The sequence below is a fragment of the Molossus molossus genome, unplaced genomic scaffold (assembly GCF_014108415.1).
Source record: "Molossus molossus isolate mMolMol1 unplaced genomic scaffold, mMolMol1.p scaffold_m16_p_15, whole genome shotgun sequence".
Taxonomy (NCBI): Eukaryota; Metazoa; Chordata; class Mammalia; order Chiroptera; family Molossidae; genus Molossus; species Molossus molossus.
Window position 1 is genome coordinate 15401777 of NW_023425350.1, and position 18905 is coordinate 15420681.

The window sequence follows — 18905 nt, forward strand, 5'->3', positions numbered from 1 at the left end:
AAAAAAAAATTATTCACAAAAGTACAAGGTACTATCCCTGGCTTGCTACTGAGGTACTACTGTTGCCATCTCTAACCATGAAAGAATAAGTGCAAGAAACTGAGAAGTAGAAATTCTTTTGAGTTTATCCATCATGGAAATGGGATCCTGAGGGAACATGGTATTCCCATTTCTGAAAAGGTTCAATAAGAGAAGTGAAAATCCTCAGGCCAGGATGGCTTCTCCCTTCACCTGCTTCATGAAATCCACCTGCCCTCTGGCAGCAGCCTTCCACGCTGTACTTTTAATGTTCAGTGTCCTGAAACCTGCAGATGGTGTGTTAATTAGGGGTTATTCTGGCAAGCAGTTATCTCGCAGTACTTCCAGCAGACACTGCCCTCATACTCTGCCTCGTAGCATCAGGAGCTCACATCTCCATCTGGATTTCTACAATAGTTATTATGCTCATCCAGGCCCCCTGCTCCCATTGGGGTTTTTCAGAGTGTGGTATGGATGCTAGAAAGTCTCATTCCAGAAAAGACCTGGTTTCCCGCCTTGTAGTACCATCTAGTTCTGCGTTCCCCTATAATCTGCACCACTGGCTATGAAACATTCAGGTCCTGGGCCGAGGCTAGGACACTGGGTGCAGGCTGGGCCACTAACACAAGTGCTGCATCGGACACCAGGGCGAGGTGGGCAACGGGCAGTGTCATGGTCTGTCAGTGCAGGGCCCCTGGGCCCAGCCAAGGGGAAAGAGGGTAGCACAGGGAGCCTGGGGTGGCCATGAGAGCTGGATGCAAGGCTAGAACATGGCCCTGCCCAGTCCACCAGGAATGGTTATTTTTAGGAATAAAACATGCATGGTACCATCTAAATCACCACTAAAAGAACAGAAATATAACGAATACCAAACTCAATAGAGAGAAAAAAGAGACTGTAAGGGAATAAAAATGGACAACGTACCAAAAAGCTCAGTAAAGCCCAAAAAATAATTTTAACTTAAAAAAAAGAAAAATAGAAGCAGGACAAAGATCAACAAATAAACAACACTGTACAAACTAGTCCAAATAGATTAGCAATTACAATAAATGTAAATGAATGAAACTCACTGAATAAATGAGATTGTCATATTGAATTAACAATTTAAAAATTCAGCTACCTATATGGTTTATAAAGAGACATACCTAAAGTACAAGAACATATAAATGAACAAGGTAAAGATTTATCAGAGAAAAACTAACTATAGGAAAGTTGGTGTACCTTTATTAATATCAAACAAAAGACACTTTAAGTTAAAAATGTAATCAGTGATTGATAAGGTTAATAAATATTGATACTGATAAAATGTTCAATCTACCAGGAAGATTTTAAACATGAAAATACCTAATATATGATAGCTTCAAAATATGTGAAATAAAAACTGATAGAATAATAAAGAGAACTGGACAAAGCCACCATTAAGATAGAAGATTTCAATAACTTTCTCTCAATTATTAATAAATCAAGTATATTAAAAGCAGCTCAAAAAAGACGGGGGGGGGGGGGAGTTGAGCTATTTTTCAGATGGACAAGCTTGATCCAATAAACACAGAATTCTGTTTTACAACTAGAATACACTTTTAAAATTCATTACCATGCCCTGGCTGGTTTGGCTCGGCAGTTAGAGTGTCATCTTGCAGTCTGGAGAGACCTAGCTTCGATTCCTAGCTAAGGGCACGTACCTTGGTTGCAGTTTGTCCCAGCCCTGGTTGGTGGCAGCCACTCGATGTGATCCTTTCACGTTGATTTCTCTCTCCCTTTCTCTCTCCCCCCCTCCTGCTCTATCTGAACAAAAAATGGAAAAATGTCCTCGGGTGAGGATAAAATCAATCAATCAATCAATCACTCAATCAATAAAATTAAATAAAAGTCATTACCATTATTTCCAAAAAGGTCTCAGTAATATTTTTTAATCCTCATCAGAGGATATGCTTATTGATTTTAGAGGGGGAGGGATGTGAGAAAGAAAAACATCAATAACTGATTGGTTATCGTCTACCCGTGCCCCAACTGAGGATTGAACCCTGCAACCTAGGCATATGCCCTGACCCAGAACCAAATCCACAACATTTCAGTATACAGCACAATGCTCCAACCAACTGAGTCACGGGGACCAAGGCAGGTCTCAGTAAATTTAAAGTACGTAATATTAGTAATTATAACAACAATGATCAATAACAGCAGCAGTAAACACTTATATAGGGCCTCCTAATCACCAAGCACTCTTTTATTTACTTACTTGTTTTAATATTTTTACTGATTTTAGAGAGAAACATTGATGAGAGAAAAACATAGATCTGCTGCCTCCTGCATGCCCCCTACCAAGGACTGAACCCGCAAGCTAGGCATGTGCCCTGATTGGGAATCGAACTGGCAAACTCTTGGTGCATAGGACGATGCTTAATCCACTGAGCCACAATGACTGGGCACCATGCACTATTTTATTTTATTTTTTTAATGCTCACCCAAGGATATTTTTCCATTTATCTTCAGATAAAGTAGGAGGGAGAGAAAGAGAGAAACATCGATTCGCGAGAGACACATCAATTGGTTGCCTCCCAAACGACCCCAACCAGGGCCAGAGACCGAACCACAATAGAGATACGCGCCGTCGACTAGAATCAAACCCATGACTCTTTGGTCCACAGGCTGGTGCTCTAACCGCTGAATCAAACTGGCCAGGGCTTAATTCAATGATTAATTAATTAATTAAATTTTAAAAAAGTTTTTTCTTTATTGATGTTAGAGACAGAGAGGAAAGCAAAGGGAGAGAGGTATAAACACTGATGGGAGAGAACGACTGGCAGCCTCCTGCATGCCCCGACTGGGGATCAGGGCCACATCGCAGGCATGTGCCCTGACCAAGAATTGAACCACTGAGCCACACTGGCTAGGATTAACACATTTATTTATTTATTTATTTATTTATTTATTTATTTATTTATTTATTTTTATCCTCACCCAAGGATATTTTTCCATATTTTGTTCAGATAGTGGGAGGGAGGGAGAAAGAGAGAGAAACATCGACGTGAAAGGGACACACTGAGTGGTTGCCACCCACACGACCCAACCAGGGCCCGGGGACAAACTACAACCTGGGTCTCTCCAAACCGCAGGCCGATGCTCTAACCGCTGAGCCAAACCGGCCAGGGCCACATTTATTTTTTATACAACCTGATGAAGTAGGAAAGCATTTCAAAGTGAGGCCCAGATATGGCAAGCAACTTGCCCAACATTATACTATTAAGTTACAGTGCAGAAATTTGAACCAAGATGTCTAGCCTTAGAGTCTGTTTGTTTGTTTGTTTGTTTGTTTGTTTATTTAATTTATTTGATCCTCACCTGAGGACATTTTTCAATTTTTTGTTCAGACAGAGTGAAAGGGAGAGAGAGGAAGAGAGAGAGAGAGAGAAATATCGACGTGAAAGGGACACATGGAGTGGCTGCCACCCACATGACCAACCAGGGCTGGGGACAAACTGCAACCGAGGTACGTGCCCTTAGCGGGAACCGAACCCAGGTCTCTCTGGACCGCAGGCCAATGCTCTAATCGTTGAGCCAAACCGGCCAGGGCTTATTTATTTATTTTTTTAGAGAGAGAAACATCGAAGTGAGAGAGAGAGAGACATCGACTGGCTGCCACCCACATGACCCCAATCGGGGCCGGGGACAAACTGCAACCGAGGTACGTGCCCTTAGCGGGAACCGAACCCAGGCCTCTTTGGTCAGTGGGCTGACGTTTTAACCGCTGAGCCAAACTAGCCAGGGCTCAGAGTCTGTTATTTACTACAACACTATATAGGCACAGACAGTGCATGAACTCTGATCACAAGGTATTTAGGTTAAAAGTTTGTATATTTGCAAATTGTTTTTTAAAAACTTCAAAATAACTTATGGGACAAAGAAGAAATCACAATAAAAATTTAAACAGCCCAGCTGGTGTGGCTCAGTGGTTGAGCGTCAACCCATGCACCAAGAGGTTGCCAAGGTTTCTATATTGACATCCAGGCTTCCTACAAAATATGGCATTTTTAATTTAAAGACATGAAATCTAATCATATTTTGTTTTTTCTTTCACTGAGTATCTTGAACATCTTTCCAAACTATTACATACAAACCCACCTTTTTTTGTGAAAAAGTTGCACTATATTCCAATGTATGTATGATTCATTTAACTGAACCTCCACTCATGATCACATAAGTGGTTACCAGTTTTTTGTTTGTATAAACAATGTTACAATGGCTCTATAAAACCCAAAACCAACATTCTAGTTTCCCTTTCCCATATCATTTATAGAACGGGAGTGTCAGCATTCCTTGAATAGTTCTTACTATTTTTGCATTTACAGGTATATGAATCAAACATTAGTTAAATTTTAACTTAAGTGAAACTGAGAAGCAGTTATAAATTATTCTGATCAAACAGTGCCCTGAGGACAATTTTACATGCTTCAAAGGGGCTTATTTCTAGAATTTAAAGTTTAAGCCCTGAATGATTTGGCTCAGTGGTTAAGAGTGACGGCCCGAGGACCGAAAGATCCTGGGTGCAATTCTGGTCAAAGGCAATACCTGGCTTGTAGGTTCGATCCTTGGCTCTGTTATGGGTTTTGCGGGAAGCAACCATTCTCTCCCTCCCTTTATCTCTCTCTAACTCACTTCCACTCTATCTAAAAATCAATAGAAAAATACTGTTGGGTGAGAATTAACAACAACCAAATTTTTTTTTCCAGTTTAAGTTGCCTTATTCTATTATATTATACTTGAAATCTGAGTGGTTTATTATCTTGAATGAGTCTGGGATGCAAAAGTAGGATATAGTATTAATTTTACTGAAGTTAAAAACAAATTATAGCAATGTTAGCTAAAATAATTTCATGTAAATTATCTTATTTAGTTTTATCACTTAAGTTTTACACAAAATGTATAGCTTTTTCCACATGTTTAAAAAAGACTCATTGTGGCCAAATGTAAAAACTCCCATATTATTTCCTTTAATGTTTCCATGAAAGATTAACTCTTTTATTTTTTGGTCATTAGGTTAAACTTAAATACACCATGCCTTCTTTTTTATTTTTTTCAATTTTTTAATATTTTTCTCTATTGATTTTAAAGATAGAGGAAGGGAGAAGGAGAGAGAGGCAGAAACACTAATGAGAGAGAACATCAACTGGCTGCCACCTGCATACCCCCACTGGGGATTTGGTCCACAACCTGGGCATGTGCCTTGACCTGGAATCGAACCTCTTGGTACGTGGTGTCAATGCTCAACCAGTGAGCCACATGGCAGGTCACGCCTCCTTTTTTAAATCTAGTTTCTAGATTTGTATGAATTCTCAGTACATAATTTCTCAATTTTGTACATCCACATTTCTACTTTTATTGATACTAAAATTGTAACTTAAACTGAACTGAAGTTGAATATAGGCCCCAAAAGTGAGAAACTTTGTTCTGTTTATTGCCACATCTCTAGGCCCCTAAAGCTGTGCTTGGCATATTAGTATACCTACTATGAGTACATGTTTAATAAATATTTTAAATCTTTGACAGTGGAATTAATGATCAAAGGGCATATTCAGTTTATGGCAGATAACTATCTCTAAGTTTATACCAATTCATAATTACACCTAGAATCAAACCAGATTTTTACAGAGAAGTTGTCTGAAATACTATTCTCAAACTTACTAGTTTGGAAAGGTCTGGAATATATAAATGAGGGTAGAATAACTTTGCTTTGTAATTTTGTCAGCTTTGCTGCACAATCTTTTAAATTCTAGGTTACTTCTGAGATGTCTGCCATTCAATTCTTGAATATTTATAGATAAGTATTTTTTTGCAAATCATATCCTGGATGTTTTCAGATTTCAAAACAATGTGCCTTGGAATAGTTTTCTTTTTATTCGTGTTTCTTAACACCAATTATGTACTTCCAGGCTTTCAATTGTATGGATTTTTTTTATCTCTCTTATTATTTACCTTCCTTTAAACAATTTGTTTTTTATTTCTGATAGTCCTACTATGTAAGACACTGGACAGCTTAGATCAGTGTTCTAAAATTTTCTTACCTCCTCGCTCCTGTGAAACTCTCCTTAGACATATATTCTGGGAAATTTCTTTACCTTTAACTTTTTCTATTTCTCTTATAATTTTTTATTTCTGCTACCACGTTATTTAATATCCTAGAACTATGTTTATTTTCTAATATTTAATATAGTATTCTGACCCTGGCTGGTATTGCTCAGTGGTTAGAGAGTTAGCCCGGGGACCGGAGAAACCCGGGGTCGGTTCCCGCTAAGGGCATGTATCTCAGTTGCAGTTTGTCCCTGGCCCCAGTTGGGGTCGTGTGGGTGGCAACTAGATGATGTCTCTCTCTCTCTCTCTCTCTTCCTCCCTTTCTCCTTCCCGCTCTATCTGAAGATAAATGCAAAAATGTCCTTGGGTGAGGATAAAAACATATATATATAGTATTCTGTTCTTTCAGGGTGTAATATCATCTTTTAGTTCTTTCTATAGATAATGTGGTTTTAAAGTTACACCTGAAACCTGTATAGTTTTATTAATCAATGTAACCCCAATAAATTAAAAAAAAATTTTTAATTTAAAAATAAAAGTTGTTTTAAATTTCCTCCTTCCTGAATTGCCTGTTTCTTCTGAGTCTATATTTCCTATTCTGTCTCTCATGATGGAGGTTTTCTGCAAAGGTGATCCGTGGCAATCATAATGAAAAGACAGGCATTTAAAAAGACCGACTGAAAATGTTGGGTGCGATGGGTGAGTTTTGTAGACTGAAAAGCACCACAGAATTGTGACCAATATGATCTCTGCTTAGTAGAGAATCTATACATCTGCCTGCAGACTTTTTCCTGAGTTATTCCTTTTTTTTTTTTTTTTTTTTATCCTCACCTGAGGACATTTTCCCATTTTTTGTACAGATAGAGTGGGGTGGGGGGAGAGGAAGAGAGAGAGAAACATCGATGTGAAAGGGACACATCGAGTGGCTGCCACCCACACGACCAACCAGGGCCGGGAACAAACTGCAACCGAGGTACATGCCCTTAGCGGGAACCGAACCCGGGTCTCTCAGGACCGCAGGCCAACGCTCTAACCGCTGAGCCAAACTGGCCAGGGTTATTCCTTTTCTTTAGTTACCAATCCACCAATCTCCTGCTGGAACATAGCTGGGGAGGCCGAAGGAACTAGTGGTAGTAGAAATATGCCTAACTGCTAACATTCTGGAAGCCAAGCAGGAGGATCACTAGTCAGTTTTTGGATTTTACTTAATTTCCCTAATTTCAGTACATTACCTCAGTGTCTGCCCTCCGCTATGCATAGTATCTCTGAATTTGACATCTGTACGACTTAATTTCACTTCAAAATAAATCTCCTCTCTCTTACTAGGCGGTGAGGCATCAAATTACTTCTTACTTTTTAATTAAATTGATTTTTAGAGAGAGAAACACTGATTTGTTATTCCACTTATTTATGCATTTATTGGTTGCTTCTTGTATGTGCCATGATCAGAGATCAAACCAGCAACCTTGGTGTATTGGGATGATGCTCTTAACCAATTAAACTACCCAGCCAGGGCCTTAGAGAAGGTTCTTCTTTTCAAACCTATGCCTCACACTCTCTACTATGAAAAATTCCACCCAGTTTTCATCTTTCAAAATTGTTGACATTGCCAGCCAATCTGTTGTCCCCTTGTTTTCTTCACCGTTACAGATTTAACCTTTTGTATTTTCATATTCTCATTTTTGTGGGATTCACAGGGAGCAGGGAAAAAATGTTCAGTTTGCCATGTTTAATTATAAGCCCTTTCTGTACAGTTAGAAATAAACGTAAATAATGCCAGACAAAGCAACGTATTATCAGAAAAAGAAGTAAACCACAAAATGGCCTGATAATAGATCTTATTCTGAATAAAGTTTAGTAAGGGCAGGATAGAAGGAACATGAAGATGGTCAAGACCTTATATGGGAACAGGAAGTACTAATTAAGCCAGGTAGCTTATGAATTTCAGACACTAGGTTGATAAAAAAAATTAATAATTTACAAAGAAATAAAGTCTTTGTAAACTAACTTACTTGTGTGGAGTCTGTCAGATCTTTGGAATGACTTCTTCCCCAAGCCTAGCAAAGAATTTTCCACTTTAACTGAAGAAGAAAAGCTAGAATTTGAGTTCTGGGAGCTGCTTGACTGTCCATCAGATTGCTTTCCTTCCCATACTGCTAGGGGAAAAATATATAAAAGACTGGTCACATTAAGGTTATAGCTATAAATAAATTAATCAAACAACTAAACCATTCAACACTAACTAAAAGTAGTTACATATGAGGCAATGTGACTTTGCAACTGTGTTCTCAGTCTGAAAATTAAGCCTAGAAAAGAAAAGTAAAATCCTTTCTTTCCTCTCAGCACGTTATTGGCTTCTGGTGGTAAATTTCCTTCTTAACATAAAGGCAAAGTTCTGCAAGACACAGTTTAAATCTGGCAGGTGCATATAATTAGCTGTCATCAAACTGAATTGTGTATTAAAACACAAATTCTAGCCTGGCTGGCGTGGATCAGTGGATCGAGCCATCCCATGGACGGAGGTCCTGATTCGATTCCCAGACAGGGCACATGCCCAGGCTGCAAGCTTGATCGCCAGTGAGGGGTGTGCAGGAAGCAGCCTATCAATGTTTCTATCTCACATTTATGTTTCTATCTCTCTCTCTCTCTCCCTTCCTCTATCTCTAAAAAAAAAAAAAAAAAAAAATTCAATAAAAACATATGAAAAACAACCACAAAGAATATATCCAGATCAATTTATATTAAAAACAAAATAAGTCACAACAAAAAATCTAAAGGCCTGTAGATATGTCCAATAGAAATTCAAAGGTTGCATGTATTCTTAGTAAAACTTTTTATTTTTAAAGGAAATAAATGTGAGTTCAGTTTGAGCATCTTTTGGATAAATTAGCTTTCTAAAGTTACTGACTAGAGGCGTTCAGATATTATTAGGTAAGACATTTTGGAAGTAAGTTAGTCATACATCTCATTCTAACATACAAATCCCACTGATGTATGTTTTTAATAACTGCATAATTATTTTGAATAATTTTCCATTTACCCTGAAAGGACTGAAATCAATGATTTGGCAGTACAAGAATTATGTAAATAAATACAATAATTTTAAAATAAATTATTTAATATACAAATTGGAAAACTAACACGAAATTGCCAGAAAGAAACTTCCATTGATGAAGGGAATAAGCAAAAACAACAAAAACAAAATAAACAAACAAACAAAAAACCCATCATAGACAGAAAATAGTATGGTGATTACCAGAGGGAAAGGAGAGTGGGTAGGGGGAGTTGAAGAGGGTAAAGGAGGGCTAAATGGTGATGAAAGTAGACTTGACTTGGGGTGGTGAACACACAATACAATATACAGATGATGTATTATAAAATTGTACCCCTAAAACCTATATAAATTCATTAACCAATGTCATACCAATAAATTCAGTTAAAAAATAAAGACACTTTTGTAGAAAAGACACCCCCATCTGCCTACCAGGTTTGGCAGTTACAGAGTCACTGGCTGCTTTGACAGTCTTCAGAGAGAGATGCTGACTGGAGGAGATGGACATGCTTGGCCTGCATTGCTGCTGCTGCTTCTTCTGTTGTTGCTGTTTTAGAGCCTATAGAAACAAAAAGTAAATGACTTCTTTTTAAGTGGTAAAGAGCATGCAAGTTTTTGCTACTACAAACTTTAATGCATATATTTTTATGTGTTTATGTATATATATGTACATATTTTTCTAACATTAGTTTCAAATGTTCAATCGCTAAGTTATGGGGTATGTGCATTTAAAATTTTAATAAATATGCACTGGCCAGTGTGGCTCAGTTGGTTGAGTGTCATCCATGCACTGGGTAACAGGTTTGATTCCAGGTCAGGGCACATTCCTGGGTTTTGAGCTCAATTTCCAGTAGGGGGTGTGCCGGAGGCAGATTAATGTTTCTGTCTCTTAATGATGTTTGTCTCTCTCCCTCTCCCTTTCTCTTTCTAATAATCAATAAAAAAAAATTGTTTTTGAAAAAAAAAAAAAAATTTTAATGAATGTTACAAAATCTCTCTCCAAAGTAACTATAATAATTTATATTCTACCAGCAATCTCAAAGACATTTTCCCACACACTTGACAATGCTTGATAATTAAAAATTTGATACCAATCTGAGGATAAAAGTATTCCACTATCTTAATGTTTTCTTAACTACCAGTGAGTTTATATTTACTGGTCATTTGTATTTAAAAAAATCGAAAGCTAGCTTTTTGAAAAGTCCAAAAATAGACAAACCATTGGCAAGTAGCATTGGGGAAATAAGATACTTTATAAATGAATAACAATGAAGAACAAAAAAGAGATATAAAAGAATATTATGTACAACTTTATACAAATGTTTGAAAAAAATCAGGTGAAATAGATCACTTTCTAAGAAAAATAAATTTTCAAATTTGGCCCAACAAGCAGAAAATCTTCTTACCAGCAAACATGCTCCATGGTGCACACCCTAAAACACTTCCCCCCTCCCCTTGACCCTGCTAACCCACCATTCAGGAGGCTATTCTAACACTCTTCTCACCACCACACTCAATGAACAAGTTACCAGTTTGTCCTGCCCTGGCTGGTGTGGCTTCATAGTTAGAACATTGACCCGCAAACCAAAGGGTAATGGGTTTGATTCCTGGTCAAAGGCGCGTACCTGAGTTGTAGGTTCAATCCCCAGCCCCAGTTGGGGTCATGCAGGAGACAACCAGTCAATGTGTCTCTCTCTCTCTCTCACATCGATCTTTCTCTTTCTCTCCCTCCTTTCCACTCTCTCTAAAAAAATCAATGGAACAAATATTCTTGGGTGAGGATTAGGAAACAAATCTAGTCATTGGGGTGGGGCAGGGGTTGAGTGGAAGGTGGCAAAAAGGGAGAAAATGGGAGACATCTGTAATACTATCAACAATAAAATAAAAAAGTAAAAAAAAAAACTAGTGATGAAATTCTGTATGTTACTAGATTTAAAGAAAAAAGCTTTAGAACAGCTTTAAAACAATAATGATGTATCACATCACACCTGTCAGAATGGCTGCTATCAACAAAGCAGCAAACAACAAGTGTTGGCGAGGGTGTGGAGAAAAGGGGACTCTAGTACACTGCTGGTGGGAATGCAGACTGGTGCAGCCACTATGGAAAACAATATGGTGTTGCCTCAAAAAATTAAAAATTGAATTGCCATTTGACCCAGTGATTCCACTTCTAGGAATATACCCTAAAAAGACTGAAACACCAATCAGAAAATATATGTATCCCCATGTTCATAGCAGCACTATTTTCAATAGCTAAGATCTGGAAATAGCCCAAGTGTTCACCAGTACACGGATGGATAAAAAAGCTATGGTACATATACACAATGGAGTACTATGCATGTGTAAGAAAAAAAGATCTCTTATCCTTTGAGACGACATGAAGGGACCTGGAGAGTATTATCCTAAGCGAAACAAGCCAAGCAGAGAAAGACAAATATCAAATGAACTCACTTATTTGTAGAATATAATGAACATAACAGTCTGAGGAAAAGGGTAGACCCAGAGATGTGGAAGTAGGGTACAGACTGACAAACCTCAGAAGGGAGGGGGGAATAAACCGCAGAACTTATATGCATGTACACATAACCGATGGATATGGACAACAAAGCTGGGGACTGGGTGGGGGTGATGGGAAGGAGGGTGGCAATGGGGAAAATAGGGAGTAACATCTGTAACAAAAATAAATTAATAAGAAAAAGAAAAGCCACCTGATTATCTCAATAAATGAAAAAAATAAATCTGAAAAATTCAACACCTATTCATAATTTTAAAAGTGAACACACACACAAACAAAAACCTCTTAGCAAATCAGGAACAATTTAAAGTGTGATAAAGAGTATCTACCACAAAGCTTTGACACAGAGATGTAGAAATTATTAAATCCAAACTGAAGAAACTATAAAATTTCTCCTTAAAAGGACATGATTTTCAATGGCTGCCGAGTCAAACACTTTTAATGTAGGAGATTATACTTCTGATAAATACAGACTAGCATGATTACCTGCTTTAAAGCCTTCTTGCTGTGCTTCTGTGATGGAGATATGACTTTACCTGCTGGTATAGTGGGTGATGGGCAGCCTGACTGGGGAAAGGATGGCTGTGACAGTCTAGATGATACTAGGGGGAAAAATGACAATGAAAAATTTGTTATCAGAGTTGATATCAAGCACCATTCCTTCCCCAATCATATTCTGCTACCTGTATTAAGAACTGTGACCAAACACTTTTGGGAAGGATCTTCTTTTTGGAGTTCTACGGCAAACAGCCTCCCTTTTCAGTTTATTTCCTCAGAAAGCTCTAGTGAAGGATGATAGGATGGGGAAGGGGTGGGTGTTAGTATTCATTACTTTTCATTCTTTTTCATTAGAATTGATTGAAGATGCAGGAAGCAGAATATAAACCATTAGTCATCAAATTAGATAAAACTTAGAAAAGACAGTAGAGCCTGTTGGACAGTATGTATGTTCTTAAGGTAAACCGAACAACTTGATATAGTGGAAGAAATCTGGATTGATAGAAGGGTCCCAGTTTTCCCTATCTTTAAAATAAAGGCAATAAGGCCATTCTACCTCAAAAACTCTACTATAGCTTTAATACTGATATTTCCACATCCTTAAATCAATAGTTTTAGACCTACCAGTGTGAGAGGACTTCAGGGTTTCGCTAATGAAAGGAATGTGGGTAGACAAAATGTAATCATTTTCTACTTCATTACTAGCTATTTTTATTGTTTGTTTTTTAAATATTTTTTCCTTATTGATTTTAGAGAGAGAGCAAGGGAGAGGGAGAGAGAGAGAAACATCGATGAGAAAGAATGCCCCCCACTGTGGATTGGGCCCACAACCTGTGCGTGTGCCCTGACCGGGAATTGAACCGGCGACCTCTTAGTGCATGGGTCGATGCTCAACCACTGAGCCACACCAGCCAGGCATTACTAGCTGTTTTACACCCCAGAGCTTAGCCAAACCTTAGTATTATGTGAATGAGGGTCTTCCCCTTCAAGAGCCTATACCTCTTATAATAAAGAATAATTAATCTTTATGTGTTATAAACTCTGACAGTATATTATTTATGATGAGATAAACTGTTCATTCAGACTCCTTAACAATAAAAATAATAATTACTACTGTTAGTGATGACTTTGAAGGGCACATGTTTACTAATGCCCTCTCCTTTCATTGTAGTATAAAAAAATAATTGTGGTATGGACTAAAGACCTTTAAGATAACATACAAGGTATGTTGGTAGGTAGCTGTCTTAACATGAAAATGCAGAGAAGCATGGTTCATTGGACCACTAAAATCTTGAAATACAGCATCTCAACTGACTCTTAGATATCCTAAGAAACTAATGCACAGTAAATTACACTTAAAAAGGACAAGAGCAGACAATATTAAAACGAATTTATCTACGTAGCTTTGGCTTTGTATCCCAACGCTTATGATATGATTTATATATAGAAAAGAACTGACATACAGTAAGTGTGACATTATAAAAAAATCATTGTAATATATCACACAATATTAAAGTTGGATAATTCTTGAGATGGCTGAGCAACAAGAAACTATATGCTCAGTGCATTTAAATACTAATTTTTTAAAGTAACAGCTTTACTGAGACATAATTTATATATCATACACTTCATATATTTGCAAAGCCGTGCAACCATCACCACAATCAATTTTCATTACCCAATAAACAATCCTGTATGAGTTAGTTGTCACTCCTCTGTCCCTAATCTATGTCCCTAGTACTAGGCAATAACTAATCAACTTCCGGTCTCTATCTATTTTCCTATTCTGGATATTTCAAATAAATAGAATCATATAACATGTGCTCTTTTCTAACTAGCTTTTTACACTTAGCATATTCTGAAGGTTCATCCATGTTAGAGCATCTAGCAATACTTCATCCTGTTTTATCACTTGATACTATTATTGTATGCATATGTCCCATTTTTTATTCATTTGGGTTATTTCCCCTCTATTTATTTATTTATTTATTTATTTATTTATTTATTTATTTTTAATCCTCACCGGAGGACATTTTTCCATTTTTTGTTCAGATATAGTGGGAGGGAGAGAGAGGAAGAGAGAGAGAGAGAGAGAGAAACATCGATGTGAAAGGGACACATCGAGTGGCTGCCACCCGCACAACCCAACCAGGGCTGGGGACAAACTGCAGCCGAGGTCCATGCCCTTAGCGGGAACCGAACCCGGGTCTCTCTGGACCGCAGGCCGACGCTCTAACCGCTGAGCCAAACCGGCCAGGGCTATTTCCCCTTTTTTTAAAAATCCTCACCCAAGGACATTTTTTCCCCCCATTTATCTACAGAGATAGTGGGAGGGAGAAAGGGACAGACAAGGGAGGGAGGGAGGGGGAGGGGGGTAATTGATGTGAGAGACACACATCTACTGATTGCCTCCCACACGACCCCAACCAGGGCCAAGATCAAACTGCAATTGAGGTACGGGCCCTTGACCAGAATCGAACCTGTAACTCTTCAGTCTACGGGCTGATGCTCCAACCACTGAGCTATACCAGCCAGGGCTCGGTTATCTCCACTTTTTGGCCATTATGTATGAACAATGATAAAAAGAGCACTGGTTAGTGGGATTTGTGTTGGACATGTTTTCAGTTCTCCTGGGTTCCTATCTAAGAGTGGAATTGCTGGGACTTACTGTAACTCTATGTTTAACATTTTGAGAAACTGCCAAATTGTTTACCAAAGTGGACACCCCATTTTAACAATTCCACCAGGAATGAAGAATTTTATCTAACTTCTCCACAGCCATGTCAACTTGTTATTGTCTTTTTTATGTGTCCAATGTTTTTAAAGGAACATTATGAAAATAAAGTTTAAAACTATTAATATCTAACCAGGTTTATTTTGTTTTTAATGGTTTGCATAAATCTGAGTATATATACTTCCTCACCTGCCTCAAATACTGCCTAAAAGTAAACAAACCAAAATAACCCCAACAGAAAACATAAGAATTCTACTTTGCAGCCTGGAAAAGAGACAATCAACCTATCTGTAATTATTACCAAGGCAAAATGTTCAGAATACTTCCCCATAAGGCAAAAGCCCTTTCTAACAAATGAAACCACAAACATATCTCAAAGCCAACTGAACCAAATCATAAAGATTCCGGGACCCACCAGTAAAAACCATCTCCCAGAGTTGACTTAATGCCAAATATTGGACTCATAACTTCTACGAAATTTAAACTTTGTTCTAACATTTAAATATTAAAGGCTAAGAGCTACAAACAGCAAACAAGATTTATTTTTTTGATCTGAGGATCAAAATATATTTTTAATTTTTTAGAGAGAGAGTAGGGAGGGAGGAAGAAAAGGAGAGAAAAAGAAAGAGATATAGATTGGACCATGGTTCAACCCTGAAACCTAGGTATGTGCCCTGACCCCAGGAATTGAACCTGCAATCGTTTTTTGGTGTACTGGACAATGCTTCAACCAACTGAGACACTCTGCCGAGGCCAAACAGGAAACAAAATTTAAATACAAAGATTTAAACACATATTGAGAAAACTTATTTCTTGTGATTCCTTTTAGTGTCTACCTGCCTTTAAAACAACACAATTTTATTAATTAGAGCAACCAAGAATTAAATATCTTCTTTGTGTCTAGCAATCTGTGATAGGTTCATTTGAACAGGATTTCAGGAACTCTCATAACTACCCTTTAAGATGGTTAAAAGTTCTTGTTCTACCCCCACCAAATCCTCTAATTCTACTCTCTGAAATAACTAAATATAGTTGGATTGCCATCCTTACTGATATTTTTCTATGCAAATAAAAATATGAAAAGATGTTAAACAATATATATTTATATGTAAATTTTATATACATTCATCTGCATATTGTGATGATACTATCTAAATTTTACAGATCAAGAAATTTAATTAGTTTGCCAAAGAACACAGCTAGCAAGGAGCACAGCCAAGCTTTAAACTTGGTATATTTTCAGAATGAATGGCAACTTGTAGTTGGCTGAATGATGGCCACCAAAAAGGTATGTTCATGTTGTAATCTTGAAAACCAATGAATGTTATTTGGGAAAGAGGTCTTAGTAGATGTAATTAAGTTAAGTAACCTAAAAAGAGAAGATCATCTTGGATTATTCCAGTGGGTCCTAAATCCAATGACAAGTGTCCTTAGACACACAGAGAAGATACAGAGAAGGCAATATGAAAACAAGGTGTCAGTCAGTCAGTAACCACAGAAGCTAGAAAACACAAGGAACAGATTTCTCCCCTTAGAGCCTCTACAGGGAATGTGGCCCTGCTGACACCTCAACTTCAGACTTTTGGCCTCCAAAACTGTGAGAAAATAAAGTTCTGTTGTTTCAAGGCACCTAGTATGTGTTAATTTGTTACATACAGCAGCTAATACTGTACCCTAAACTGATTTCCTTTGTAAAAATATTATCAACTCATAAATGTTTATATACTTGAAATGTTTTAAAAGCCATTACTACAAATTTGGCACTCAAATTGTCCCCTTTGGGGATAGTGGGAGATCCTTCAAGTTGTATACTATCTTTGGAACATGGCTCCAGTAGTATCTAACTGCTTCCTTGCATAAATGTTTGCTCAGAATTTGATCAGCTAACTTCTCCAAGGAGCTGATATGTTTTAACTGGAAATGGTATTAAAATACCATGTGCTGAATGCATACGTGGGGTGCTCCCTGATACTGGGTTACTACTGTTTTTTGTGTTTTTTTTTTTTTATCCTCACCCGAGGACATTTTTCGATATTTTGTTCAGATAGAGTGGGAGGGAGAGAGAGAGAGAGAGAGAAACATCGACGTGAAAGCGACACATCGAGTGGTTGCCACCCACACGACCCAACCAGGGCCGGGGACAAACTGCAACCGAGGTACGCGCCCTTAGCGGGAACCGAACCCGGGTCTCTCCGGACCGCAGGCCGACGCTCTAACCGCTGAGCCAAACCGGTCAGGGCTACTACTGGTTTTAAGACTTTGCAATGGTTGCAACAACAAAAAAACTTTTTAAAAAGAGAAAAATTAATAAACTCATGCACAGAGATACCAAATTCAAATTTAGGATTACAGAATTGGCACTTAACTTTTCTGATTTTATATATATATCACTCCTTCTTTCCTGATAGTCCTGGTTCCTAAAATCATTACTATAATTATTAACGTACTATTATAGACCTAGTTTCAAAAAGCCCATACCAATATAATTGCTGAAAATAAGAGTTCTGAATGCAGTTTACGATTTCTTTGTCCTGAGCTCCCATAGCTATGATATAGCCCACAGTAACTTACCTATGTCGTTATGCAATAAATTTAATGTATACTTGAGGTTGCTTTAAGTTGTTTAATATTTCTAGATAGCATATTTTAAAAATTTGTTTTAATTATGTAAAGCTATGAAACAAGCTACTTTCATATGTCTAGCTCACTCCCTTGTCTACAGCACTTTATTACCTCTCTAACCCCTACAGAAAATCTTTTTTTTTTTTAATCCTCACCCGAGGATATTTTAATTTTACATTCAGATAGAGCTGGAGGAAGAGAGGAAGGAAGAGAGTGAGAAACATCGATGTGAGAGAGACACATTGATTGGTTGCCTCTCACAGGGCCCTGGGGCCGACGATCCAACAAAGGCTGAGGTACATACCTTTGACAGGGAATCAAACCCCAGATTCTTTGGTCAGCAGGTTGATGCTCTGATCACTGAGCCAAACCAACTAGGGCTGTCCACTACCTTTTTATTTATTTTTTTAATCCTCACCTGAGGACATTTTTCCATTTTTTGTTCAGACAGAGTGGGAGGGAGAGAGATGAAGAGAAGGAGAGAATGAAACATCGATGTGAAAGGGACACATTGAGTGATTGCCACCCACACTACCCAACCAGGGCCGGGGACAAAGTGCAACCGAGGTACGTGCCCTTAGCGGGAACTGAACCTGGGTCTCTCTGGACTGCGAGCTGATGCTCTAACTGGTGAGCCAAACTGGCCAGGGCTCTACTACCTTTTTTAACTTAGTTAAGATATCCTGGGGAATATCCTAGAACAGAACAAAAAAGATCTTCCATATTTCTTTTAATAACTGCATAGAATTCCACTATGCAGATGTACCATAATTTGTTCAACTAAACTTTGATAATATCTTAGTTCTTTCTGTTCTTTTGCTCTAAGTGCAATGTCTTAACTAGTGGTTCCTAAGGTGTTGTAGCAAGAACAAAACCATCACTTCCTAAATAAAATCTGTGGGAAATGCAAATTACTGGATCCTAGCCCAGATATACGGAGCAGAAACTCTGAAGGTAAGGCCCAGGAATCTGCATAATAAGCTATGAAGTATGCTCAAGTTGAGAAGCACTGGTCTTAAGCTATGTGATGTTATTTTGTATTTTTGACAGTGTATCTGTGGATGTTTCTTAGAAGAAGGTTTGTTAAGTCAAAGAATAAAAATGTGCTTCCAGCCCTGGTCAGTGTGGCTCAGTTGGTTGAGCATCATCCCATGTATCAAGAGGTCACCAGTTCAATTCCAGGTCAGGGCACATACCCAGTTTTCAGGCTCAATCCCCAGCAGAGAGCATACAGGAGGTAGCCACATGCAAGTTTCTCTCTCCCTCTCTAAAAATCAATAATATCATTATTAAGACAAACAAAACATGCTTACAGAAAAGTTTCCGTTGTTAAAACCTATTCTCAGGCTTCAAAAGGAATTCACACGTTTTCCTTTAGTACTTGGTTTTATGTTTTA

The 18905-nt window shown here is 37.9% G+C and overlaps 1 protein-coding gene across 6 annotated transcripts in view; it reads right to left on the reverse strand.

Moving 5' to 3' along the window:
- The window catches only part of ASXL2 (ASXL transcriptional regulator 2), a 125602-nt gene that overhangs the window by 28695 nt on the left and 78002 nt on the right, over positions 1-18905 (reverse strand). For 4 of the 6 annotated variants that reach the window (XM_036262915.1, XM_036262910.1, XM_036262912.1 and 1 more), the window contains 3 exons: positions 12141-12256; positions 9572-9698; positions 8100-8243 (listed from right to left, as the gene is read on the reverse strand). In XM_036262915.1, coding sequence (XP_036118808.1) covers positions 8100-8243; positions 9572-9647 — 220 coding nt within the window. In that variant the 5' untranslated portion in view covers positions 9648-9698; positions 12141-12256. Of the gene's footprint in view, positions 1-8099; positions 8244-9571; positions 9699-12140; positions 12257-12337; positions 12437-18905 lie in introns of all 6 variants that reach the window. The other 2 variants (XM_036262914.1, XM_036262911.1) reach the window with 2 other exon arrangements.